The sequence below is a fragment of the Tympanuchus pallidicinctus genome, unplaced genomic scaffold (genome assembly GCF_026119805.1).
Source record: "Tympanuchus pallidicinctus isolate F22 unplaced genomic scaffold, pur_lepc_1.0 scaffold15, whole genome shotgun sequence".
NCBI lineage: Eukaryota > Metazoa > Chordata > Aves > Galliformes > Phasianidae > Tympanuchus > Tympanuchus pallidicinctus.
The window spans coordinates 25,393,861-25,420,082 of NW_026294669.1; the positions used below are offsets into that span (position 1 = coordinate 25,393,861).

The window sequence follows — 26,222 nt, forward strand, 5'->3', positions numbered from 1 at the left end:
GGGTATAAATTATATAGGGCAGCTTTTGAACAGCACATACATTATTTATCTGAGACTTTTGAATAAGAGAGTACATTCATAGTTCAGAGGAAACTTAAATCTCACATCAGTAAGGATTTCTGTTTGAAAACGTACTTACAATAAAAAACTAAGTGCACTGAGAGCTAAGCCTTCCAACTCACTATGGATCATTTTTAACATCTTCGTCACCTGCCAAGAGACTGAAGCTGAATTCATCTTGCTTTTCCAGCAAAAAGCAGATGAGCTGAAAGGCCTTAGCACTCCCGTGTAATCCAGAGCCTCGCATGACAGAACATCGACTGCAGACAGAGCAACAACACAAGGACACATTCGTAACACCCAGGATAGCAGATGATTGCAGTACAGCAACACAGCCCTGAATTCAGATACTCCTTGATCCTCCTCGGTTATAGCCGTCAAGCCCAGAGCAATCAGAGAGAAGGCAGTTCATGTTCTTGATATAGGCAGAAATACATGAAGCAAACACCTTACCAACTTTGTTAGGGATTCAATATGCTTCATTTCACTGAAAGATAAGCCAGCTACAGGCTGTTAAATTTCAAGAGCTGGTCAACAAATATATTCCACGGAAAAGCACCAGTGGCAGTGGCTGAAAGGTCACTAAATCCTGCCAACAACACTGCTATTTTGCTTAGCTGGAATGTAGCCTCATAACTACTAGGTGCACTACCATACCTACAATCTTTTTCACATTAATGAATGCAGTGCTGAGCATGGTCGAACATTTTCTTTTCCAACAACGTATGCTCCAAGAATTTTAGTCTTGATTGTATGATGCTACTTCAGTGCAATTGTATTCCCCACAGAGAATGGCAAAATTAGCAAATGACTGATTTCTGTTTCTAATAAATGAAATGCTTTCCTTTTCAAGTCCATTTTCAGATGGCTGAAAAAGTCATTGTGTTCTAGTTTTCCTGTTCCTTTTTTTTTTTTTTTTCTCCCCTCAAGTGAAGAAAGTTGCCATAACCATCACAGAAGCCATTTGGAAACTAACATTCGTTCAAAACATGTGCCTCAATTCTGTCAGACAATGTTACAAAACAAATGTTTAAAAGATGATAAAAAGTCTGATAAGAAATACACTGCAGGCTTGATAACACCTCAGCTGTTCAATGCTTTTTTATGTTACTCACACATATTTGTATCCATTTTATGGAGAACTTAAGAATATTTACAAGGTTTGAATTTCTTAGGGAAGAAACTGCAATGGAATGTTTACACATTGAAAAAATAGTTTTATGCTGATCATTCAATTACAACATTAAATTTTAGGAACAGTCCCAATAATGGTTAGAAAGCCAGCAAATAAATTACAAGACAAAGGCATAAGATCTCCATAAAAATGTTTTTATTCTTTATCAGTGAAGACTGCATATGAAAAAAGGATCTACTGTCAGCTTCTCAACACAAGATACTGCAAAACAACAGAGCAGTCTTCCTAAGTAGCAGGGACAGTGGGGTATCCTGCTTCAGGGCAGAAGACAGCTATCAAATGCACCTCCTTGCCCTCTAGCAATATAGAATGGTAACAGTTTTCAGCTAGAGGTTAAAGAAATTATGTCAAGAAATGCTACTCTGAAGCACTGTCCTATGGCCTGTGTTTCCACCTTTTCTCAGTCTTCATCCTCGTCTTTCACCTTCTTCTTTTTCTTCTTTTTTTTCTCTGTATTCTGGAAACAAACAAACGTTGCTATGAATAAGCTGTAATGGAGAAGCAAAACAACACGTGCAGCTAAGCAACAGAGCTCAAACTCAAAGCATCTCCCCCAGCTGCCACGCTCAGCACAGCACAAGAGATGTTCCCTTGCTCCGCTGCTACTCCACTTGATGGTTAGAACACAGCAAGGGAAGTTGTGCAGTCCGTCGCACACTGCTGGCTGCTCCAAGCTGTGGTCAGTCTGTAACAGGCAGTGTAGCTGCTCTAACGAAAGGGGAATAGATGAAATTCCATGTTAAGAACAGAATTTCAAAACTGAGCAATTAATTTAGTTACAGCATCCAGTCGGCTGCTGCTAGGAGACATCAAGTGATGCTTCATCTATTCAGCATGCACAGACTTCGCTCTACAGGAACCCTGAACAACAGAGATGCCTGTGGATCAGTACCAAGAGATCTCTAGAGAAGTAGTAACAAGAATGGAGACTAAAGCTGGGGGTGAGCTCAGAAAAGGAAGGGAAACACTACTAGTGCACTGAGAAACTACAATTTCTCAGACCTTATTATGTAATACAACTCTTCCTGAAATTTACAGTGATGGATATTACTAAATGAAGTTGCTAAAAACAGTCCCTGCATAACAGGAGTTCAATAGGCAAGAATATTTTCCCCTTGCTCCATATATTTTGGAGGGAGTCCATCCTAAAATGGGTCAGGCAGCCGTGCAGTTCTGCCTCACCTCAACTGTAGAGCTGGTAGGCACTTCTTCTGTCAGTTCCTCCTCTTCTTCAGCCTGTTTTTTCTTCTCCTTTTTCTTTTTCTTCTTTTTGACAGGCTCATCCTCTTCTACATTTGTCTCTTCTGTACCAAAGAAGGAAGAACAATAAAAGGCAAGTTGTTGATAATTACAAGTGTAAAAGGCAGAGGGAAAAAGCTATGAGATTTGAGAGGATGCAACAAGGATATTAAGAAAGCAAAAAATACCACGCTGTCCCCACACTCATCTTTAATCCTCTCCTCCCCTATTTGTATGACTACTGCTTGCTATCACCAAAACTTACAGCTACCTAAGACATAAATGACAATGTGACAGTACTAATCACATCTCACACAAAAAGCACTCCTATATGCCATCCCTAACATTCAAAATAAGCCTGCATGTTTTATTTGCATTTCAGGTGCTCTTTTTGAAAAGAGACTGCCCACAGTTTGGCAAACATTTTCACTGGCATCACAAGAGCCAGGGAAGGACCCAACAACCCACATCAGCAGTGCATTCAGCCAGCAGCAGGTTATTGGCAACTGATTCCCTTATCTTCACACTGGAAAGAAGCAGATTAGCAATCATTCAGACTGGAAAACACAAAGATCTCCTAATGCTGAGCTGACAAAATATTTAATGCAAGAGTAGAAACTCTGTCCTAAAAAACAAGATTTATATTAACCTTGGAGAACTGTTAACTCAAGGAGGGATTTATTCGCATTCTCTTACACTTATTTTTCCAACTATTTGCCAACCACTGGTGTATCTGATCACTGTGTTAGGAGGACTACAATTTACTACTACTCATCTTCAACAATATATGCTACAGTCTAAGGAGTCTCCAGGTAAAGAAAACAAGCAGAAACCATTATCCAGCTGATAACTTTTGCAGTAGCCAGCCTGCTGCTGGAATATATTGAAGTTAAATTTATTTGCACAACTGAGTCAGTGCTAGATAGCAAGTTTCTCAGTATGAAGTACTCATGAGCACATTCATGATGGAGTAACCACTGTCCTTCAGCAGCTACAAAACAAAGATGCTGAAAATGGTAGTACCTGGAATTATGTATAGCTGTTACCCAGAAGCACGACTCAAGATGCTGTTTTCTCACTGTATTTCTCCAAGAAACATTTCAGCCTGAAAGTACACTCACTTATCACTTTCAGAAAGAAAGGCACAAAACTAGTATTACTGCAATAATAATAAAAAAATCACGTTCTAAAATCTTCATTGTACTGCCACAAGTTTAGTACTTCAGAGCAGCAGGACTGAGTCAAAAATAAGCTCCTACCTTTGCCATCAAAAAGCCTTCAGACAAAAAATGGGCTTTAGTACAGAAAATTTCTAGACATTTCTGCAGCAAAATCCAGCCAACCAATACATGCATTTTTATGACGTTTAAAAATGCCAGAATGAAAATAGCAAAAGGATTCCCAACAAAGGAACCTTTTCATTGTATATATGATTTTAAGGGGATTCTGCCATAAACATGCTTTGCAATTAACTGTGTGCAAACATAAGGAGCACAAAGCATGTAACAGTGAGTATACTCACCTTTGTACTACCACTTATATGAGATAGGTAAAATAACCCTTTGCTACATTAAAGCCATACAGTATGACAGGAGTGTACGCATCACATTTTGCTACGATACATGCTTTCACTCAGCAGGATGAGTAAGCTCTGCATTGTCAAGCACAACACTGGGTAGCACATCTCTTGCTGTTACCATGTGTGTCGAGTCTGAAACACCAGGCAGTGGAATCCGCCACAATTTACAGCCACAGATAAAGCACTGAACACTCACAGTCACTTCTCACAGCTGGCAGCAGATGCCTTCAAGAAGATTTAAGTAGTTGCTTTCTAGCAAAGCTCATCACAGGACTTCATACATTTGAACCTAGGCAGAATGAGGATAAAGGCTCCAGGGGGGCTACTCTTCTCCCTCTGGATCCAGTACTTCTAAGTCACTCAAGCCCAGCGGGACTTCTTTGTGATACACAGCAGTTGACAAGAAAGCCACCAGCCGCTGCTTCAGGCACTAAGGCACAAAAAGCAGCACCCAGAAGAAGAGTTTGATCAATGGTCCTGCACAGCACTGAAAATCATTAGTTCCAGTAACTCATTTTCCACCAGTCTTCTCTAAGCTTTTACACACCAGCCTCCAATGCACCCTCCCTTCTCCATTATGATGCCCACACACACCATTAACTCACACAGCCTATCAATAAGGACATCACATCATGACACTCCTGTCATTTAAGGCTTTGGGCCTTGCAGGGCTCATGCCATTAATTTAAGATGTCTCTTGCCAAGAAAAACCTTCACAGGTGACAAGCTGCTACTATAACCTGATGCCTCCACACAACTTGAGTACCTCACCGGGAGCACCGGCTAGCCTCACTGGTGGTACATATTGTTTGGCCACATCTAGCTTCAGACTTGAGGCAACAAAACATCAGTCCTACTTCCCATTCTCCACTATTAACACATTTTGTATTAAAAAGCAACTCCTTAAGTGGATTACAAATTATTCCAGGCACTGACCCTCCCCTTAGTTCCTTTTAGGCGTAACATAAGAGCTGAATGTAGTTTGAGGTCATGCCACCTCCTTAGCCCCTATGCTACTAAATTCCTGTCCAAGTTACTACCACCACACACACGCCTCTAACAGGCAGAGAGAAAACACCACACACCACACTTTGCAGTTGCATTTACATCTCAATCTAGCCCAACACAAAATACTGCTCCCCTTACTACAAATGTTAAAGCAGTAGTCAGACAAAGCACTTTTCAACGCAGCTTTCCACCTCATTCCTATTCCTTACCTTCTTCAGGGGATATGGACTGGATCAAACTTGATCTGGCTGAAGAATTTTTTTTCTCCTGGACTGCTTTTCTACCGTCCCTGCTTATTATGCAGCTGCACAAACAGCAAGGGGAAGGAAGGGGGCAGAGAATTCCTACACAATGTATGTGTAATCTCTGACCAGAGAAAACCCTAAGAGTAGTGCACATGCGAAGAAGAGAGTACTGTACTGAAAAGAATAGAGCCAAGAACAGCAGAAACCGAAATGCTTGTACATATTCAAGCAGATATGCAACATAAATCTTCATGCTGGGACCTCCTCTGTACTCTTCAGTATGTTTCAGAACTTAATGAACTACTCAACAAACTTCTTGGACCAAAACCTCACCAGCATGCTGTTGCAGACGTATCAACTAGAAAAAGAGCAAGGTCATGGTTTGTCTAGCCTATGTCAGGATGCTGAAGGGATGAAATCTATATATAGTTGATATGAGGTAAATAAGCTGTATGCTTCTTCTTCCATAGTCTGTCAAGCATTTGGCACACAGTAGGGCTCTAGTTCCCAAACTGTCTCAAAATTACACACTTGATATAGAGATCTGGGGAAGAAAAATAGGAGCTATGAACATCCAAAGGATGCCCTACTCTTTCAGTTACCTTGGGTATCATTAACTTTTCCAAAAATCAAACAGCACAGATTTCAGTAATTCGTAAGTATTCTTATGAACACTCTCTACAGCTCAAATCAGTCTTGGTAGCTCAAGGGCAACTGTGAGGCTCCAACATTCTCAATTCTCAATAAAGCAAAGGAAGAAAACAGAAACAGTTTACCTCTATAAAAGCACAAATCATTGAGTAACATTTACAAATAGAAATACCATCCTCATACTGGTAAGAGATCAGGCTGGAAATAACTGTAATACTTCACCTGCAAGGAGCTCATGCCTACAAAACATCAATATTTTTGTAACAGAAAGGAGACCCAAGGGAACAACTCTGAGGCTATAGTAAGGGGATTTAGTTGAAAGGACTACCAGAAGCAGTAGCTGTGAAAACACCCACATTCCACAAAAACCAAATGGGCAAAGTTCAAACTTTTAAAGTACTCAAGTGTCCTTGTTTCATTATGATAAGCACACGAGAACAAGCTGGAGCACGTATCTCAGATTTAAAGTACAAAGAATTCCCCCACCCGTGTAATTTCAATTCTCCTAAGTTCAGTTTCCTACAAGTTGCTCCATACATGTACACAGACACCAGGAATCAATTAACAAACCAGTATCTGGAAAAATCACCTTTTTTGAGCGTTAAGAAGAGTCAGCACAATTACTCATAACCAGCCTCTGATTTCTCTACAGCACAGCAGCACAGAGGAAGACAGAAAGAAAAGGCTCTGACAGCCCCAATCTGCAGACACGAGCAGTAGGTAGAACTGGGAGCAGCTCAAGCCCGATCTAGTTCAGGGCTTCACAAGAGGAGCTTAAAGTCATTCCAAGTTACCTACTGGGTACTCTACTGTCATAGCAAGCATTAGGCCAGCCATTTAGGGGTGCTGCAAGTGTACGCACGAAAAGAGGGACAACGTTGCACAAAGTGAACCACAAAACAGAGTGCTTTGAAACCACAGCCCCAAACCTTTCTTCACACAGTATCTCAGAGAAGAAGAGAACAACTGTCGCCACAGTTGTTTTAGCTCTATAGACAATAGCTCCTTGTGTACCATAAATTCAGACTGAATTTTCCAAGGGTCACTTAACCTCAAGTCCTGATGTTCAACTTTTATGTGCCGGAACTCTCCTATACAGAATAAAACAGCATTCATTTAAAGAAAACTCAGGCAAGTTGTTTTTCCCCCCCATAGGAACTTTCTTCTTTCTAGATGCTAAGAGTCACTGAAGATGAGCCTACTATACAGTGCAAGAATAAGTAGAGCTCTTACTTGTTAAAATGTTCAATGCCTACAGCAGTTTTATCAGAAGATTCTTTTTTATTATTAATATACTGCGTCAGACCAAGGAGAGCAACCAGGTCCTGTGGATGGCCGTCAGACTGCACAAAACACACAGCAGCATGCTAGCAGCACAGATGCAGCAACTAACCTTTCATCTCTGCCTTGAACTTCTTCGCTTTCACCACAACCCCTGCCTCCTGCTCCTCCACTTCCTGAATTTTGCGTTTCTTTGAAACAGCAGGAAGCGTCGAGTCACCGGAAGGATCATACACCTTTATTTCACTGTAATGAAGAAAACAAGTCAGTTCAGGCAATGAAGAACTAGCCTCCAGGTAAGATCTTGAAGTTAGCTTTCCAACACAATCTCCTGAAAACATTAGCAAAACAATCCTGCTCAGCTAACAAAACATCTACAGGTAGTTGGCCCTTTCTTCAACGCACGAATGGTTCATCGGTAATTAGGGGTACGGAATATATCCCATGAAGTACAACTGTCTGATCTGAAGAGAAGGATCAGTTCAGCCAAGAGCTCAGTTCTGGTTCATATCTGAGATTCTACAAAGCACTTAAGTTACCTATTTTATCTCTTGCCAGCTTAAAGTCTTCCTATCACTGTTGTATGGTCACAAGTACATAGCTCCCTACAAAGAGGGGAGTTCATAAGTGTACCCCCCTAGGGTTATCAGAAACACAGGACTGGGAGCTTTGTTTCTGCTTTTTCTGTGCTGTTTCTCCACCATCACATTCACAGGGCACAAGTTAGAAGGCAAAGTAATGGCTCATGTCTGTACCACTGACTTCACAAGACAGGAGAATACCTAATCTGTGGCTGAAGCCACCTCTATCTGAATACCAAAAGGTCCTTTGTTCAGTCTTTACCTCTTATAGAGACTGCAGAGAACCAGCTGCCCTTAAACACAGTTCTCTTCCACCATACTTTTTCAAGGACAGTTGAATCACTAATAGCAATAAAGCAGTTTTTTTTTTTTAATTCAGAACAGAATTCCTAGAAGAGAAAGAAGTTCTAAAACAGTAACTCCAAACTATTTTCCATCCAGACATGTGAGCATCTAAACTTCTCTAAAGCAGGAATCTGAAGTAGCTACCTTGCAGAGGTTGCAAATGCAACTGAGACTAGTGATCAGACTGAGAAACACACAGCAATACTAGCAGGTAGCATTATCAACTTCTCCTCTAAGCATCAGACTCTGATGGCTATGATCACAGCATGTTGCTTGTTGGCAGAAACTGACTACACAGCCTCTTAGGAACAGTGGATTCTGTTTCATCTCTGCAAAGTAGTCAGACAACAAACTTCTGAAACATTACTGTGATGTAATTAATGCTGGGTATGTAGTTCCGTACAAGACTAAGAGATTCTTGCCAATATCCTTACAACACTAGTTTGGCCCTTCAACAATATCCACAAAGCTGCAGTAGTATGGCTACTACGAAGATAACTTGAAGGAGACTGACCTGGTGTACAGATCATGGCCAAAGTACTTGTAACTTTTTCAGAAGGTAAACATGCTCCTGAAAATAAAACTTCAGAAATTCCGGAATTCAAATTATTTTGAGTGCATGAAATGAGTATTTTTAATTTCTTTCCCTTTCAGACAGCCAAGCTAGGCTAAACAGCACGAAGTTATCTTCAGCGTCTCTTCCCCCAAGCCTACACGTCTGCAGAACAAGCCTAAGAGTAGAAACATGTCCCAGCAGGACTTGACCACTCCTCACTTCAAGAGGTCATAAACCTACAAGTATGTTGTCTTCTCAACACCTTAAGTTACTGCCTCCTTACACACACTGATGCTTCCTTTATTGACAGTTGTTTTTTCAAAAAGTGCTCCAGAAAACACAACTATCACTACCCTTTGAGACACTTCACAAATGGAAATGCAAGTTACAGCCAGCCTTGAAAAAGATGTGTGGTAAATGCAAATGGATGCAATGCTGCTAGTTTTTCTGACAGAACTAACAGCCTGCTCTACTTCTGCCAAGCACTTGCCCTTTCTACACCAAGGAATCACCAGAATGGGAAGGCCAGGTTAAGCAAAATGCCTGCAAATAAATTAAGTGAAAAATTCAGACATCACAGCTCAAATTAACAGTAATACATTCCAGCCCTTAGATGTTCAGCCAGCAAAGCTGCAATTCACTCATTTCAGGCACCCGAAACCACTCTATCTGTTCCTTAAGACTCTGCTACAGAACCTAAACAAGGAGATCAAGCTTTGCTCAAAACAAGTGGGTTTTTTGTATGTTTACTTTCCTAAAAATAAGATTTCTAGGACAGCTTTCAAACATATCCAAGAAATTCATATAAACACCAATTTTCTCAATTCTAACTTTTTCAGACTTGCATTAAATAAAGCTGCTATGTAGTTATCTGATGATGTCAACAATTTTCTGGTAGAAAATCAGGACTGTTTCACTACTTTACTGGCTTCACTATAACCATACAATGTGGGAACATGGAAATTTGCATTAGTGATGGGGACATGGTATCAATGTTTTAGAGCACAGACTATGTCTTCTGGATTTGAAGGCAAGCCAACCTGCAATGAAAAAACTTCTCAGGAATAAAAGTATGAAGAGTTATTTACCTTCAGTCAAGCTGAAAAGAAAAACTACTCACCTCTTGTTTTGATACTTGTCTGCCCTGGCCAAGGCTTTTCCAGTGCCACTTATTCTTCTTATCTAAAAGAAAATTTAGAAGTGAAAAATAAATTACTCAGAACAGAAACAATTCACAATACAAGAGTCAGAGCCCTTGAAAGGAATCAGAAGTGGACAGATGGGCTTATGTGATTGGCCAGGATCTGGCACAACTGTACAAGTCTTTCTCCTAGGATTAGAATAGCGACAGGGTGACAACTGAGGTGAGAAAGGCCTCACGACATGCTTTTCTAATACTGCTCTTCTAGAAGCCAGCTCAACTGAGGGACATCTAGCATGGGATCAAACATAGCACAGCCACATAAAAAGATCAAAATTGGAAATTCACTGAGCTAGTTCAAATTTGTGCACGCTTTCTTTTTTGTAAGGACAACTGTATGTTAGCGTAGGCATCATTCTACAGCTGGCATAAAGCTGACCTTAAAACCACAACACAGGCTCAAAACTTGATTTGATTAAATCTGTACTTGTCAGATAAGTTGGTACTTTGGTATCAACTAATATAGCTTCTTCCTTCTGTTTCCATGGGAAGTACTGTGTCCCATAAAATACTCAAAGAAGAACTGGCAGGTTTTTCTGGATTTTTCTTTTTTTTATTTTTTGGTACTAGCAGTGCCAGTAGTACTACATAATAGCAGCAGATATAGCTTGGAAGGCTGCAAGCAGTCATAGCTTGCAAGACCACGTGCAAAGGCATACTACCTAAAAGGGGAAAGTGAATCCTATGTTGTCCCAGTATGTTATGCCAATGGCAACAGATGGAACAGCAGGTACAGAGAGGCAAGACGTGTATTAGGTGATGAGAGGGTAATGCAGCAGCTCTTCTGTGATGCAAATAACATCTAGCTCTGGCTCTGAAAGCTCTGAACTCTACACACCATCAGATTTTGGGAAACCACAATGAGAAATGGAGCGGAGGAGGAAAAATAAACAAATTGGCTTCCTTCTTAGGCAAAGCAGCCATGACATAACAAGTATATGTTTACAATTAATAAATAAATGTACTAGAATGTAAGTGCATGATCATTTTCGCTTCTTCAAAGCCAGCATTTTTCAGTATAACATACATAGGGAACCACACAAACAAGAAAAACTGACATCAGCTCACAGGCCCTCCGGATAAGGCTTGGAGATAAGCTACAGAGTAACAATGACAAAGATGCAATGTATCAGAAAACCATGCCAGAAACAGAAGAGGTACAGAAGTCACATTTTCCAAGAAAGTCGGCTTCATGCAGCAATCCAAATGCTTACTCCTCTCTCTTCCAAATGCCTCATTCTTGTCTCTACTTTTAATCTGTTCTCAGCTCCCATTTCAGCACTGGTATCCTCTCCAAGGGCATCGTAACGAATAGTCAAGGCAGTCTTAGCTGCCAGCATTCGAGAAATCTGGGCAAGGCAAAAAGAATATTAAATGCTAAGACTGAACATAAGGCAATGATTCACTCTGATCTGGAAACCATAACCACAAACAGAAGAACAAAGCAACCTTCTCCTAGCAGCATTCAGTCCAGAAAACAATTAGTATGTCATTCTTTAGCACTTACAGACAGTTAAGTAACACCATATTTTCTACATCAGTAGGGGGACACTTCTAAACCTAGCAAATAAGTTAGACATCTCCCACTCTACCTCAAGTTTTATCCCAGATCATTTTGAGGTATAATTTCCAGGTGAATAGCTTTCTTCACAACTCAAGATGTCTCCATCCAGCTGCTTTACAAAAACCTAAGCTCTTTAAATGTAAGCCATGAAAGTTACTACCTTCAGGACACAGTATGAACTTGATTTTCAAATAAGACTAATGCCTGACACAGCTTAGCTTACTATCACATAGAATAAAGCAGTAAAATATCTGAGAAAACTAGCGTTACATCACAACTCAGCAGGAATTGATCTATTACAGAGTTGTGTTGAACAGACCACCCCCCTCCCCTTTGTCAAGAGGAATGGATACCACAAAGATCTGTGGGATACTGGTATAACCACGAAGCAGAACAGGAGACAAGGCCAAGGAAAGAGCCTTAATGTGAAGCTCAAATCATCTCAATGGCACACTTCCACATTCTGAAAAAAGCCAAGATTCAACAGTTCTGATACTCACCTTTCCTTTGTTCTTGGCAGTTGTTTGTCCCACTAAGGAAGCATGATAGATAAGGCCAAATTTAGGTGTGTCCCGCTTAGTCTTCAGTGCTCTGAAGAGTGCTTTCTCAGCACCCAATATCTGAACCGTTGAGGCTGGATGTTTTGCTAGATTCAAGAGAGAACCTAAAAGGAAGTGACACAGGAATATAATCTATCGGAAGAGCAGCTAAACAAGCATAATACTAGATCCCTACAGTATTCAAAAGCAGAATATCTGAGCACTCAATTTCTCTACAAGTTGCTTCATGCCCATTTCCCAAAGAACAAGTAAGCCATTTCAATCTTTCACGCCTAGACTAACTCTGTCTCTGACTTCAGAAACAGGAAAGAAGGGTGAGTCAATAAAACGTTTGGTACAAGAGTCATGTCTACTCCTGACCAGGTCCATCGGCAAGAATACATCATCACACAACTGCAGCAGATAACCAAAATAATGCTGCTACCTTGAGCCAATCTTAATACAAATGCTTGAAGCTAGCTTCTTAGTATTTTATCTGACTGGACTGTCAGAAGGGGGCTCAGTGTCTCAGAAGAGGTAGTGACTTAAGTTGCCCTCATATTCCAAAAGGATTCAGGCCAACCAAGAACTACATCATCACAGACCGGTACCAAGCTCACACTCGTATTCTCAAGAGATGCTCATCACTGCCTTGCATGATGCCTTTAGCCAATTAGCTCCTGACAGACAACTTGTGATGAGGTCAACTAAGCTTTATTTACAATGGACAGTGTGACCCACCTGCATGAGCAATGAGCCTTGCTCCTACCAGTTCACCCACCATGACAGTGAGATTAGGAGCAATGGCCATCATTCTGTTCTTCAGGTAGTCATAAAGCTGTGTCCGATACTCAGAGATCTCAATCACCTGGCATACAAAGTTTAGTTACACAAATCAGAATTGGCTGACAGACAAATCAAAGCCCTAAATGAAAGTGTTGAAAATTCCAACCAAGGAGGCTAACAGCGCAAACTACGCAGTCAAGAGTCAGTTACAGAAAGCTTTATATAGGGCATATTCCCAGAGCAGAGTTCCATCCATGAAGTATATTGGATGTGTATTGTTCATTCTCTCATGCAACCTATTTTCTCAGTAGAGCTCCTGATAAAGGAGCTGACAACATGCCAAAGACAGCGAAGCAGAACAAAAATACTTAGTAAGGACATTTTCTTTAGGACAAAACACTGGAACATTCAGTTTTCACATAAATCTTTGTCACCATTCTCTTTAAATAGGATAAATGGTCTTTACTTGTTCCATACAAATACACTCAATTAAAACACACATAAAAAAGCAGCCCAGTCTAGACTGAGAACAGGAACTGCTATTCCTAACCCTGCCACTCCCTGGTAAAGTCACAAAGGGATTCAGCTGGCACCAAAGTCAGAGGGAGTTCATAAGCAATACAAATGAAAGGAGAGGGCTCCTGATTCTTTTTAGGCCTCAGTGCTAACTTTTAACCCAGGGCTTACCACCCAGCTTCAAAATTGACAGGTTAGAAAGAGGTTGCACAGTACCATTCTCCTAAGGGCTTAAAAGCAGATCGATGCCAGAATTCCATGCAAAAGGACGACACTTGCAGAAGGCTTCAAGTAGACATGGACAGATTGAGATGGCTCAGATGAGGTAGTGACTGTGCACCCTCATGTTTGTACATCAGGAAAACCACAATATAGGAATCATCACTGCCATCATGACTGTTAGAAAAACACTAGGAAAGCCTCTCCTTGGTAGAAGAATCTCTGATATTGTGAGGCAATGTGGAATTTCTACTGCTATTCATATATGTGTACATACCTGATCACAGAGATGGATTATGTTGTTTATATCTTCTTCTGATACTTCTGTTCCCATGGAAATCTCAGCAGCAGCTTTTACGTCTTCCTCAATCTCCTCTGATAGGATGTCAGAAACATCAGAAGATGCAAAATTTCTTCTATCTCCTGCAGGGGACAGATGAAAGCACGTTTGTAGTGGGTGCAAGATGAGCAAGTATGAAAAGAACAGAAACAGACAAAAATAAAGGCTAAAATAACAGTTAGTTAGATCTGCTATCATCCTAACCTAAACCCCCAAAATAAACATTTATGTTCAGGCTTTATTTACGCTACCTGAGAATGGCTAGGAAAATTAAATTTGGAACTAGAAAAAAGTCTTTATTCTGTAACACCAAATACTTCACCTTTCCAGTATTTTCTTGCTGTAAAATTCTCAGTCACAAGATTACAAAGGAAGAATACCAGGAAGCAAGCAATCACTTTTAACTAACCAGGCCTAATTCATTCTTCCTACAATTGGAAGAGAAGGAGAAAAAAAAAAAAAAAAAAAAAGCAGCTGTAGTCAAAGGGAACAGCCACAAACAGGCCATGATTCCCTTTACATCGCATTTGGCAGCTAATATGCAAACTGATCAGCTGATTAATTCTAATTCTATAGTATGCTGGTGGTCTTCATGAAGAATTGGCTGGTCATACGATATTAGCTTTATACTAAGCTTCAGAATTTCAAACTGCATTAGCACACAGAGGCAACTATACACCACTTCTCTTCTGGCCCTATTTACACTGCTCTTGATGGTAGGATTGTACACGACACATGACCTGCTGGAGAGCAAGCAGCTCTGTCTACAGATGTCACAACATTTCACATTAGTACACAGTGCATTCCCCAGGCTCACGCCTCCTCATTACTCACCAACTTTCCGCACGCATTTACAATACGTTAGGTTATCTGTGATGATTTTACCCAGCTCAGGGAAGTGCCAACCGTACCATTCTCTACAGCGCATGATATAATTATTCAGTTCTTTGTCCAAGTCATCAAGAAGTGCTATGAGAAAGAAGAATGGGCATTTGTTTCTTACAAGGAAATTGAGAAATGGTTAACTCTTAAATTGACAAATTTAAACAATGTACAGAGATAAAAGTAGACATGTTGTTCCAAAAGTAATACCTCCGATTTATTTCCATGGAAACTGTAACAGATGCAAAAAGCACAACACCACTATTTGATAAAGCAAATTCCCATCTACCAAACACTTCTTTTTCCTCATCACAGTCACCACCATTAGCTGCTATACATATTCATCAGCAGTGAAAAAGTCTGCATGCTGCATTAGTAAAAGTCTGCACCAGAAGGCGGACCCACTGTCATCACTGCCTTGCTGTGCTGTCATCCACTGTCTGGTCTCCAGAAATGTTCAACAAGTATCACTGAAAGTCACTGGGCACCAATTTTCCCACACAGGTGAATTCAACAACACCTTTGTTTCATATATGCGTCCATGTCAGACGCCATTTTGTAAGACAGCCCCGTTGCTCCCATATGTCACACAGTAACAAAATATAACACAATATTGGTGGGAAGGTTCTACCTCCACTACCATACCACCAATAGTCACCTCTGATGTTGCTGGCCAACATAATAAAATAGGAGGCATTATCTTTGGAGCAGACTTCATATTTTATCAACAAGATTTTATGGAGTGAAACTTAAGCTTCAGTAACATAGCTTTGGTTTTCATAGAACTGCATAATCGTAGGCACAACAGTGCAGAAACATCAGAATTACCACAAACGTGGTCTGAAAGTTTCACCACTGGGACCACCTTGGAGAACAGACTCCTTTAACAGCTGCAAAGGGCATTCTCTTGGATGGGGTACAGGAGCCACTGTGATTCTCCCTGTCTATCAGAGAAGTGCTACACCCACAAGATGGATGTAACAGTTAGCCACCTAGTAAACTTTACAGAAAAAGCCTAACGGTGAGAATGTATCTTGTACTCAGTTACTTCATTACATTAAGCCCTTTAATTGTCTTTATAGTATAAATGCATCCTCCAAATCCAACAGGCTCACCAGCTAGAAGATATGACTGATAACTGGATTTACAACATCAACATGTAACACCCACGGCATATACTGCTACAGAGCCCCGAGGCTAAAATATTTCCCTCTAGTGCAATACCAACATTCCCATCTGTTGTCTCAGTGGTAGTGACGAAGTAACTGAATTAAATCATTATTTTCAGCTTAACTATGTTTCATCATTGACAGCAGTCTGGGAATTAATATTCAAAACAGAATTCCTCGCTACTGCTCACAGCAAGAATGTTGATTATGATGTGGATGCCTACAAAGACAAATGAGGAATGGGTGTCCTTATCTGTGTTCACAGCTGCAGTCTGTTTTCCATTAAGAAAGCACAGGCATGGAAAGCAGCATAAAATACTGCAGTGGTTTTTACACCTCTGAAGTAAGAGCATCTCCAAATCGCTCCCTATGTGAACTACCACGAAAATGGAGATTCAGAAAGCCCTGTTGTGTGGGGCCCAGACACTCTCCCAAAACAACTGAGGTGAGACATGTTGGGAAGTGAAGTCCTCAAAGGACTGAACTTACACTGCCTGTATTTCAGCTGATCTCTATGCTAAGAAAATGGACATTGGCTTACCGCACAACCCTAACAATGTTGCTGTTTGTGGGAAATCCTATTGAGATAACTAACCTTATGCCTAACTGAAACACAATATGATTTACCGTAACGTACTAAGGAAAAAAAAATGACACCAATGCTTTTCTGCAACCAGCATCACGAAGGCAAATAACATAAGCTGAACCATAAATAATTTAGGCTTTAAATATACTTACAAATTGCCTGAACAATCATGGTATCTACTTTGTCTGGGCTGAATTTCAACTTGTATCGAGAAAGGCTGTGGATACAGAAATAACTTCATCAGTACACTGACATCCCACTGCACAGCACATCCCACCCATCCCTATTTTACAGGAACGTGGCTGTCCACGCATTCATTCATACCAGCTCAACTCTGTGGAGCTGACCACTCCCACTTGTGACCACTGAAGAAGCCCTGATGACCCAACCTGTGACATATGATGAACATATGTTGAACAGCTGTGACACATACATGTGCACATGCTGTGAAAAAAGTGAAAGCTAAGGCTAACTGTATCATGTGCATCAGACTGAGCATGAACACTGTGGCAGGAAATAGGTTTCTGGTTTCCTTCTGCATTGCTTCCTGCAAAAATTTGTCAATAGCACTTTCAGTTCTGCAGCAATTGGAAGTGATCCACAAAAGACAAACTACACTGCAACAAGTATCAGCAATGGCAGTGAGAAGTAATAGAAGAAACTTCCCAGAACAGACTCTCACTAACTGAGAATGTCCATTATCATCCGGCTTTCAATATATGTTAAAAATTTCTACAGTAAAACACATGATATCCACTTACATCTTCGTTTTTTGTTTAATATTAATGCCTATGTTCTAGACACCATTAGCAGCAACAAAGGCATTTTTAAAGAATTAGCTACAACAAAGCAGTTCTCTAACTTGCCAATGGCTACAGAACAAGCTCATGTTAGAAAATGAATTAAAAAGTTGCTCATGAGTGTATGCCTGACCCTGTGCTGATCCAGTATTTTTTTTCTATTTAACTACTGCTCCACTAAACCTAGCAAGGCGTGATGGTGAGAAGGAAAAGATCTCTCTGCCTTTAATATTTACATTATATACGTTATATGCGCATGTATGCCAGTGTAAATCAACAAACTATAATTCTCCCATCTCTAAATGGCAATGGAGTTTTACACTAACCACTCAGCTGCGACAGAGACATTACAAACCAAACTAGTTTGGTGAAGGGAAAAGAAGCTACCAACTTTGGGGTGAGGCTGAAGCCTTTCCCCAAGGTGGATGCAAAGTGGAAAATCTCCGCGAAACAAGGCTTCAAGTACACACGTATGTTGATTTATAAAGTGAATACAAAACCATATCACAGCACAAAGCAGCCAAGGACACAGGAGTAGGGTAGTGACAGCATGAGAGAGTTGTGCTAGGAACTCACCTGTGTGCCAGACCCAGACACATAGCTGCCATCTCTCGAGAAGGCAGGCCTGTAATAAGCCCTTCAATCTGTGAACGAATCCCTCTCATCAGCTCTGTCACCATCGGGCTGTGTATACAACTCAAATTCAGCTTATCCTGTAAGATGGAAATTGTTGAGTCCAAGTCAGACATGACAATAATGTTTCTCTAAATCCCTTCTTCCAGAGCTTTATCTCATTACGCCTGGCTTCCCCGTGGCAATTCTGTGGTCACTCAACAGGTTCAAGTCTTTTCTCATGCTTAAGGTAGTGACAACTTCAGTTCACTACACCGTATCCAACAATCCCAGTTTGAAGAGGAGATGCATAATTAAGCCCCTATTTACTACACAGGCACTGGAAGTGCAGAATCACAATTTTGAAGTTTACTGGAAACAGTTTGGTCCCAGAGAGAAAATTCAAAGGCAGAGTATATGAGTTTTCATTTCTTCAGGATTTGGGATCAGAGAACAAGAATGAATAATTAGGTCAGAGTCCTTGGCAGTATTCACTTCAACACTGAAACCTTCTCTGTTTGCATCCCACAACAATCTAACACAGGATGCGAATGTGGCTGAATAAAACTCTCTGAAGCAGGCAGCAATCAGACATGAGATGTGAATCTAGGATTTAACAGCTAGGAGGTACCAGAGAAAGCAGACCACTTCTACAGCACTTGCTCCTCTGGTAGGCAAGAATTGAAGGAGACAACTGATCATAAGGAACAGCGATTCTACACACCACAGACACCATAGTGGCAGCAGGTTCCATTGCTAATAATTTTTATCTTTCTAGAACCTGTTTATAAGATCTCAGCAGTATGAAACAAAGATGAAAACAGGAAAGTCAATAATCACCTTTATGACACCACCAAGTTTAGCATCTGCTACAGCCAACTGTTCATGGGCATCTTTTGCCACTATCTTCTTGAGAATTTTCTTCAAGTTCTTGCTGAGCTTGCCTTCTACAAGAGCTGTAGATGCTGTAGAAAACAAGACCACCAAACATGCAGTTTCATTCCTTTCTTAAAACCTGCATCTATATGACTTCTAACTTGGTATTTTTATTTTGACTGCCACAGTAGCTTTAGTCTGAGCTGCAATACCACTTCACTGCGTGGAAATTACATTCTTGCCCCATTGAAGACCTAGATCAGGAGTCATTTTTCCACCTGTTTTGTCTCGCTTCATGTGCTTTCAATTCAGTTTTTCTGAATTTTGCTTACAGAGTGCTACAAGTACATAATGTCTGTACGATCAATAAGTATACAGAGGTTAGGCTTAGTAAGATTACCGCGGTGGAAAGATAATCAAAATAAATGGAAATGCTCACAGTAAACTCCACAAGGAGCAATCTCCAGAAAAAGACCCTTCCCCAGTGGGGGTCAGCCCTTAAATGGAGTCTAGGAGAGGTGCAGCCAGGCTCCACCCTTCCTGGCAAACAGCTGCATTGCCTTCCCCTGTGCTCCCATGGCTGACTCAGCGCTTGCCTCAGGTGGTCAATCAGAGGTTCAGGTCACGATCCAACAGTCCCCATACATATGTCTTAGATGTAAATTTCACATTTCCAAAAGCAAAGTTTTAAGGGAACATTTTGTATACAATTTACTTAACTAGGTCCCTTTATCCACTTAAATTGAGTAATGGCTTATTTGCATCCTGTGCTGATAGTAACGTACGGTCCTTCCAAGCCCAAGAAAAAACACCCAGCACACCCACGGACCGGGGAGTCAGAAACAGATCCTTTTAGCATACACCACATAGACTGAAGAACTTCAAATGGGTTCTTTTCATACTTAAGTATGACCTGTAAGAGGTTTACAACCCCACACAATATATTTTAAGATGGCACAAATAAAGCCCTCTGTGCAGATCAACTTTGTACTCCACTGAACTTCCGTGATTGATACAACATCTTCAACATAACACACAGAACACAAGCCAGTGATTTTTGACTTCTAGAATCTTCAGGAAATGCAAGAGCAAATTGTGCGCTCACTTACCTTTTTCCTCTCATCCTTTCTAGAACGGAGATAAGTTATGAAACTTTCAAGATAGCCAATAGCTCCTGAGCCTCATAAAACAGGCACTTACATAACAATCTCTTCAAAATAAATGTAACATAGGTAGGTTGAGTAATCTTCTCCATTTTGCAGACAGACTCAGAGCTCTAAATTAGCATTTTCTGTTGGTTTTATTGCTTTGTTGTTCAGGTGTTGGGATTTATTATTTTTTTCCCCGCATATTTTCAAATCAAACTAGCAATACATGATCTGAACATAAACCTAAGCAAAAGCAACATATGCCAAAAAACACACCAGAGAAATATACTGCAGCTTCAGTCTCAACTCTTTCATTTGCATATATGACACCTCCATTTTCACAGTGTTTCCTTACCTTCCTCTAAAAGCTACCCTTACTATCTTAGAATATGAAAATCCATTATTTGGTAGTAAACATGAGGTGTAACATCCACTTACAGAATTTATACACTGCCAATCCATTCAGCACTAACAATCATGCTATCCCTGAACAACTAGCTAGCACTTTCATCTTTTCTGTTCAAACTAATTTGCAGCATTGAGAATTTAAGGGTTTAAATAGTAAAAATTACTGAATATAAGGCTTTCAATTTTGTTTAAGCACCTGAATTTCTCCGAAGTGCAATATCAGCATTTTTTCCACTGCAAAAAAAAAAAAAGTATAACACATCCATAAAACAAGCAGTTATAATAATATGTAGTCTGATATCATCTGTTGTCTCAGTGGTAGTGACAAAATATTGCCTCCAATCAGTTACATTCAGTTCCAACAAGTATCCATCATTGACAACAGACGATGCACAACAAATTTCTACGTGGCGCTCGTTAGCAAATTGCTTGGGCAATGAGTGATACGAAAAAAAGACTTCGTTATGTCTCTACTACACTGTAGAGTGGGTGGATGACCTCATAAAATAACAGAAGCAGATGCCTTTGAAAGATGCATTATTGAAAAACTACGCAAAGAAAAAACAGCAGACAGAGGTAAGCAATGAGTGAACTATTGTCTGACAGGTTGGAGATTGTTGTTGTTTGGCTGGCTTTTGTTTTTTATTTTTCGATGAACAATGCCAACTTTCCCTTACCAGCAAGCGCTTCTGTTGTGTCCTGAAACTTTTCAAAGTGTTTCAGCTTTACTCTGCAAAAGAAAAATGCAAGTATGTAAATGAATGTATAGAAACTAGAAGCTAAAAAAAAACGCTCGCTTGCTTTTTTTCCTGCCCTCACTATTACAGTTCCCCTGTTTGCCCCCGATTGCAAGTGAGCAGAGATGAATATTCAGACCCTCAAAAAGGAAAAGGAGCAATGTATCTGATATTTAAGAACAGACATTAACCACACAAATTTCAAGACTGCACCATGATTGTCACTGCTGTCTGATAACACTATCCTTCTCATCTTCAAGAGAACTTTCTGCCTCCATGGGACACAGCCTGCACAGTGCAGATTTAACACTCTTTTCCACCAAGAATTCTTCAAATCTTTAAGACTGAACTGATTCACTGCCCCTGAATCCTCAAATCCGCCCTTGTAATTACATGTTAGAACAGAAGTTTTGAGCTGAGCTTAAAACAAACAACTAGTAAACAGAAAATTCTTCCATCGCCTAACTGCTCACCAGAGCCAAAAATCATATATGCAGCGTTTAAACACACTGTGCCAACTCCCACAGCTCAAGTTCCTTCTCCCCCTCACATAATCTGTGGTGTTGATATCTAGAGTCCCAGTGAAGAAGCTATCACAATCCAGTAAATTCCTTGTCAAGGGCAGGCATTTAACTAATCCAGTTCTGATTAACCACTGTGCTTTGTGAGTCAAGTATCTGCAAAAGAAGCAAGGTCACAGATAAAGCTGAATGCCTGAATTAAGAACACAAGCCCAACAAAAGCCCCAGGCTTATTCTGATGCCTTTTTAGAATCATTAGAAATACAAGAACTAACTTGATCAGAGAACAGATCCATTAAGAGCCATATGCTGTCTAGCAAGTGGCCAGGATGATGTTTCCAAGACAAGATTAACAACACTTCAAACAGACAAATGTGGAATATTCTGACTTCTCCTCTAAATATTCCTCCAGAGCAGTATAAATCCAACCCACAAGTCATAGCTTGTTCAGAGGTATCTGTTCTAACCAAAGCTGGTTAGAAATGCTCCAATAAAAACACCCTAAGCAGACTTGGCAGGAATTCACCATTGTTCCCAGCCTTAGGACTATTTGCTAGAAAGGCCAGCTTGGTCAGCAGGCACTGCAATCCCAGGCAGCTGCTCAGCAACACTAACAGTCATTGGTGGCATGGGAAGCAACGCTGGCTCTCAACTCACAGAAGGTTTCACATGCTATTAGTTTCAGCTGGATTGAACCACGATGGGTTTTTATTTCAAGAATTTCCTGCGAGCACAAAAACATGTTATGTCAGCCAGTTTCAGCATCATAAACTTGGATGTTCTTGTCAGAACATCCAAAACTCCTTATAATATTGTTCTTTCCTCTCTTCAGTGGCACTGGTAATAACTTCTGCAGCTTAATTATGCAGCTATACATACACACACACATATATATCATTTCAAGATAGTACTTGATTTCGCCTTACTGGTGTTCACAGCTTTTAAGTTTTACAATATTTAAAAGTCAACACTTGTTTCTGAACCTTAGGTTAATAGAGCTATACAGGCAGCTATGTACTTCTAAAGTCAGGCTGTCACCCCCACATCAGGCTGCTTACATTTTGTTTGCTTTTTCAGGAGTTTCAAACTCCTTCCACAAACTGTCAACTTCTTGGAGTTTTTTCTCATTCAGAACCTGCAGACAAAAAAACAAACAAAACATAAGTATATTAAAGCACTCCTGAACAACCTTCAAACCTGCATTCAGTAGAGATGACCCGGCACAGATTCATGGCACATCCTACCACTGGAAGTTACTGCAAATTGAGTCAACAAACACAATTATGGTAATCTCCAGTCTCACCATTCTGTCTCAGCATCTTCATCCCACCCGGAATGCAACTGAATTTACAGAATTACACTTGCTTTCAACTGCATTACAGAAGTTGCTCAACAATGGCTAGGTCCTTTTGAACCTGCACCATCAAAGCAAAGCCCTCTCCTTGTTTATCAAAACTGGTCTTGCTCCACCTCTTAAAGGATTCATTCACAACCCCAGTGACCCAAAACCAAACCTGTCTCTACTCTGGGAAAATACAAACACGTCTGGGACACCTCACAGGAAGGAGTGATCCCACACCTTATTTTCATGAATCCAAATGAGACCAAGGAAGAAAGGACATCACAGTAGGGATGACTTTTCACCACAGCTCAGTAATCATTTGAGTTAAAATTGCTTAAGAGAGAGCAATGGCTTGATCCCATCTCTGGTCAGAGGGGATTCCCTTTCAGTATTTAAACAGGATAAGAATAACAATTATGCCATTAGACCCTGCACACATTTCACAAAATGCTGAGTGTACTGCAAATTCCTAGAAAATTGCTCAGGGGAACAGCACCAGCAAGATCCTTATAACTTTAAGTTCTTTATACCTCAGTAAAAATGCTGGATTTAAGTTGTGACAAGCTCCAGCACAACTACAATTTGACTTGGTCAAAAATTGTTCTTGCACCCTTGCAGATTTTTAAATTGAAGTCAAAGGAGGTTCTTCCTTTATTTTTTTTAATTAATGCTGAGCAAATAAACATGATGACTCATTTCCCACGGGTCTCTCAAGCACAAGACAACCTTTGGGCACATCTCCCCCTCCCCAGCCTATTGATTCTTTGCTTTGGATTGGATTCATCTTTGATATGGAGTGGGTTAGTCCTTCCTACCCTGAAGCTCAGAGAATTCTCTGTCTCTATAAACAGACATCAAGAAAAGCACAAGCATACAAGCTAATAATCAAGGTTGCTAGTACACAGAAATTATGGCTGCCTATGGGCATTTTACGTCCCACCAAATACTGAGATATATTGGAAGAAGACTTCCAAGAACTAGAACACTCGCCTTTACTTCATACACACTCTTCACTCCTCTGATGGGAGCAATACCTACAAGAGAATGCTGAAGAGCCACTCAGCTTGCAAAGGAAGATGGTTCTGTTCACCAAAGCATAAAGGCAGAGCACATTTATGTTGGCTACAGATAGCTTCTGAACACTGCTGAAAAGAGAAGCGGGTGACAATTGTTTCCAAAAGTTCTGAAACCTAAATTCTCTTCAGTTCTCAAGGAATTAAAGAAACAAACTAAACAGTAACTATCTTTAGAAGCTGTCTAAAAAACCCCAAACACTATAGTGAATACTTGGATACAGAACAAACATACAGATATGACAATCACATAAACTTGCAGCTAGTGTGTGGAGGAAAGGAATACTCTTTCTTGTCCTGTACACGTGCAGTGTGCATGGGCAGTTACAAACAGAACAAGCGTGGAAAAACAAAACATGCCTCCAAATACACATCTTAATAAAATGTTAATTATGCTCGGTTCTAACAGACAGCTTCCAGCTCTCTTGCATTCAACCCAGACACAAACGCAGTTTGCTCTACCAGGGTATGTTTAAAGCCTGCAAGGGAATGCTGGAGCTTGCTGCCTGGCGCCCTCTGCTGCCCGGCAGGGACACCACAGCTGGGCCCAGCACGCAGCTGCTGACGTCAGCAGCAACACTTCTGCAGCAGTTTCTTCAGTTCTGTGTCTCTACTACCTTTATTTTAAGCCAACCTTGGTTTCATTGGCTTAAATATGGGCTGTTTACAGCCCCTCCTGACTCCTGCAGAACTACTGAATAGAATCACTGAACCTCCTGAGTCAGAAGGGACCCTCAAAAATCACTGAATTCAATTCCTTGCTCCACAAAGGATCAAAAGTCAAACCCTCTGCCCGCGTGCACTGCCCAAACACGTTCTGAAGTCCCGGCAGTTCAGGGCCGTGCCCACTTCCTTGGGCAGCCTGTTCCATGTCCACTGCTTTCTAGTGCAGAACCTCTCCCTGACCCCCAGCTGCCCATCCCCTGACACAGCTCCATGCCGTTCCCTCGGGTTCTGTCGCTGTCATACAGAGCAGAGCTCAGCGCTGCCCCTCTACTCCCCATAAGGAGCTGCAGCCACCATGAGGCCTCCCCTCAGTTCCGCTGCTCTGGACTGAACAAACCAAGGGACATCAGCGGCTCCTCACACATCTTGTCCTCAACCTCTTCCCCATCTCTGCTGCCCTTCTGCAGATGCTTTTTAATAGCTTTATACCTTTCTTACATTTTGGTGCCCAAACCTGAACGCAGTGTTTGAGTTGAGACCGCACAGCATAGAGCAAAGTGGGACAAAGCCCGCGCTCCACCACCTAGCTAAGCAGGGCTTGACATTCAGCACTACTATGCAAAGACAAAGTGTTACACTAAATTTGACTCACCACCACATTAGTTACTTTTTTTTCACGCTAAAATAAAGCTCTCGTTAACAACAAAGCAGCAGAACGATAGGCCAAAGCCTGGAACCTTGGAGCAGCTACCCACATTCCTCCATACAACCCGCAATGCGGGCTCTCGGCCTCCCCCCCGGCTTCCGCCAACTCGGCTGCCACGGGCAGAAGCCCCAGGTCTGACGAAGAACACTGACCAATACCCGACTCCCCTCCCCAGGACAGACACGCCGCAACTCCGCGCCGCCCACCAGGCCCCAACCGGGCGCGAGGCGCGGCCGCCTCATTAACCTCGCACTGCGCGCCGATGCCTTACCTTGAAGATGGCGTAGCCAGCAGCAGTCTCGAACAGCACCAACATGATGACAGCGGAGCGGAGCGGAGCAGGGCCGGGGGCAGCCGGCGGCAGCACAGCCACGTGCGCGCACGCACGGTACCCCCCCGGTTAAGCACGCGCGCACCGGAAGAGGAAGCGGGCGCAGCGGAAGTGACCTCACCGGTAGGGGAAGCGCTGAGGCCGCCCGTCGCGCGCGCTCCTACAGGCCACGTGGCGGGAGGCGCGCGCGGCGGGCGCGCGCAATGGGCGGGGCTGGGGCTGCCGCATGTATAACCGTTACCCTATGGGGGCGGGCATTTAGTGGGAGTGGCTGCGCGAAGGCAGAGCGCTGAAAGTCTGGCTGTCGCTATGCAAGTTTTTGCCTATAAGTAGTAGCCTAATGGGCTGTGCTGCGACCGAGGGCCGCACAGTGGGTACGAGCTGAGCGTAGTCCCTCTTCTGTTGTGCTCCCGTTGCTGCTTTCGGAGCTGCCTGTGCTGCCGTCGAGCGCGCGGCTCTC

At 41.6% G+C, this 26,222-nt stretch overlaps 1 protein-coding gene and 4 non-coding genes across 5 annotated transcripts; all 5 read right to left on the bottom strand.

Moving 5' to 3' along the window:
• Positions 1–1,368: 1,368 nt before the first annotated feature.
• NOP58 (NOP58 ribonucleoprotein) lies at positions 1,369–25,864 on the bottom strand. Its single transcript, XM_052676341.1, has 15 exons — positions 25,703–25,864; positions 22,703–22,779; positions 21,064–21,116; positions 18,795–18,919; positions 17,919–18,055; positions 16,695–16,759; positions 14,740–14,874; positions 13,843–13,988; positions 12,786–12,912; positions 12,006–12,169; positions 11,156–11,290; positions 9,861–9,922; positions 7,371–7,504; positions 2,438–2,559; positions 1,369–1,712 (listed from the first exon to the last, which is right to left on the bottom strand). Exons 1-15 carry the CDS (start codon positions 25,745–25,747, stop codon positions 1,656–1,658), a joined length of 1,584 nt encoding a protein of 527 aa, XP_052532301.1. The 5' UTR covers positions 25,748–25,864; the 3' UTR covers positions 1,369–1,655.
• LOC128077378 (small nucleolar RNA SNORD11) lies at positions 12,568–12,652 on the bottom strand. The gene has a single exon (XR_008204953.1). It is a non-coding gene; the product is annotated as a small nucleolar RNA SNORD11 (small nucleolar RNA).
• On the bottom strand, positions 13,656–13,739 carry LOC128077379 (small nucleolar RNA SNORD11B). The gene has a single exon (XR_008204954.1). It is a non-coding gene; the product is annotated as a small nucleolar RNA SNORD11B (small nucleolar RNA).
• On the bottom strand, positions 16,020–16,107 carry LOC128077382 (small nucleolar RNA SNORD70). The gene has a single exon (XR_008204957.1). It is a non-coding gene; the product is annotated as a small nucleolar RNA SNORD70 (small nucleolar RNA).
• On the bottom strand, positions 20,687–20,775 carry LOC128077381 (small nucleolar RNA SNORD70). The gene has a single exon (XR_008204956.1). It is a non-coding gene; the product is annotated as a small nucleolar RNA SNORD70 (small nucleolar RNA).
• Positions 25,865–26,222: the final 358 nt, after the last annotated feature.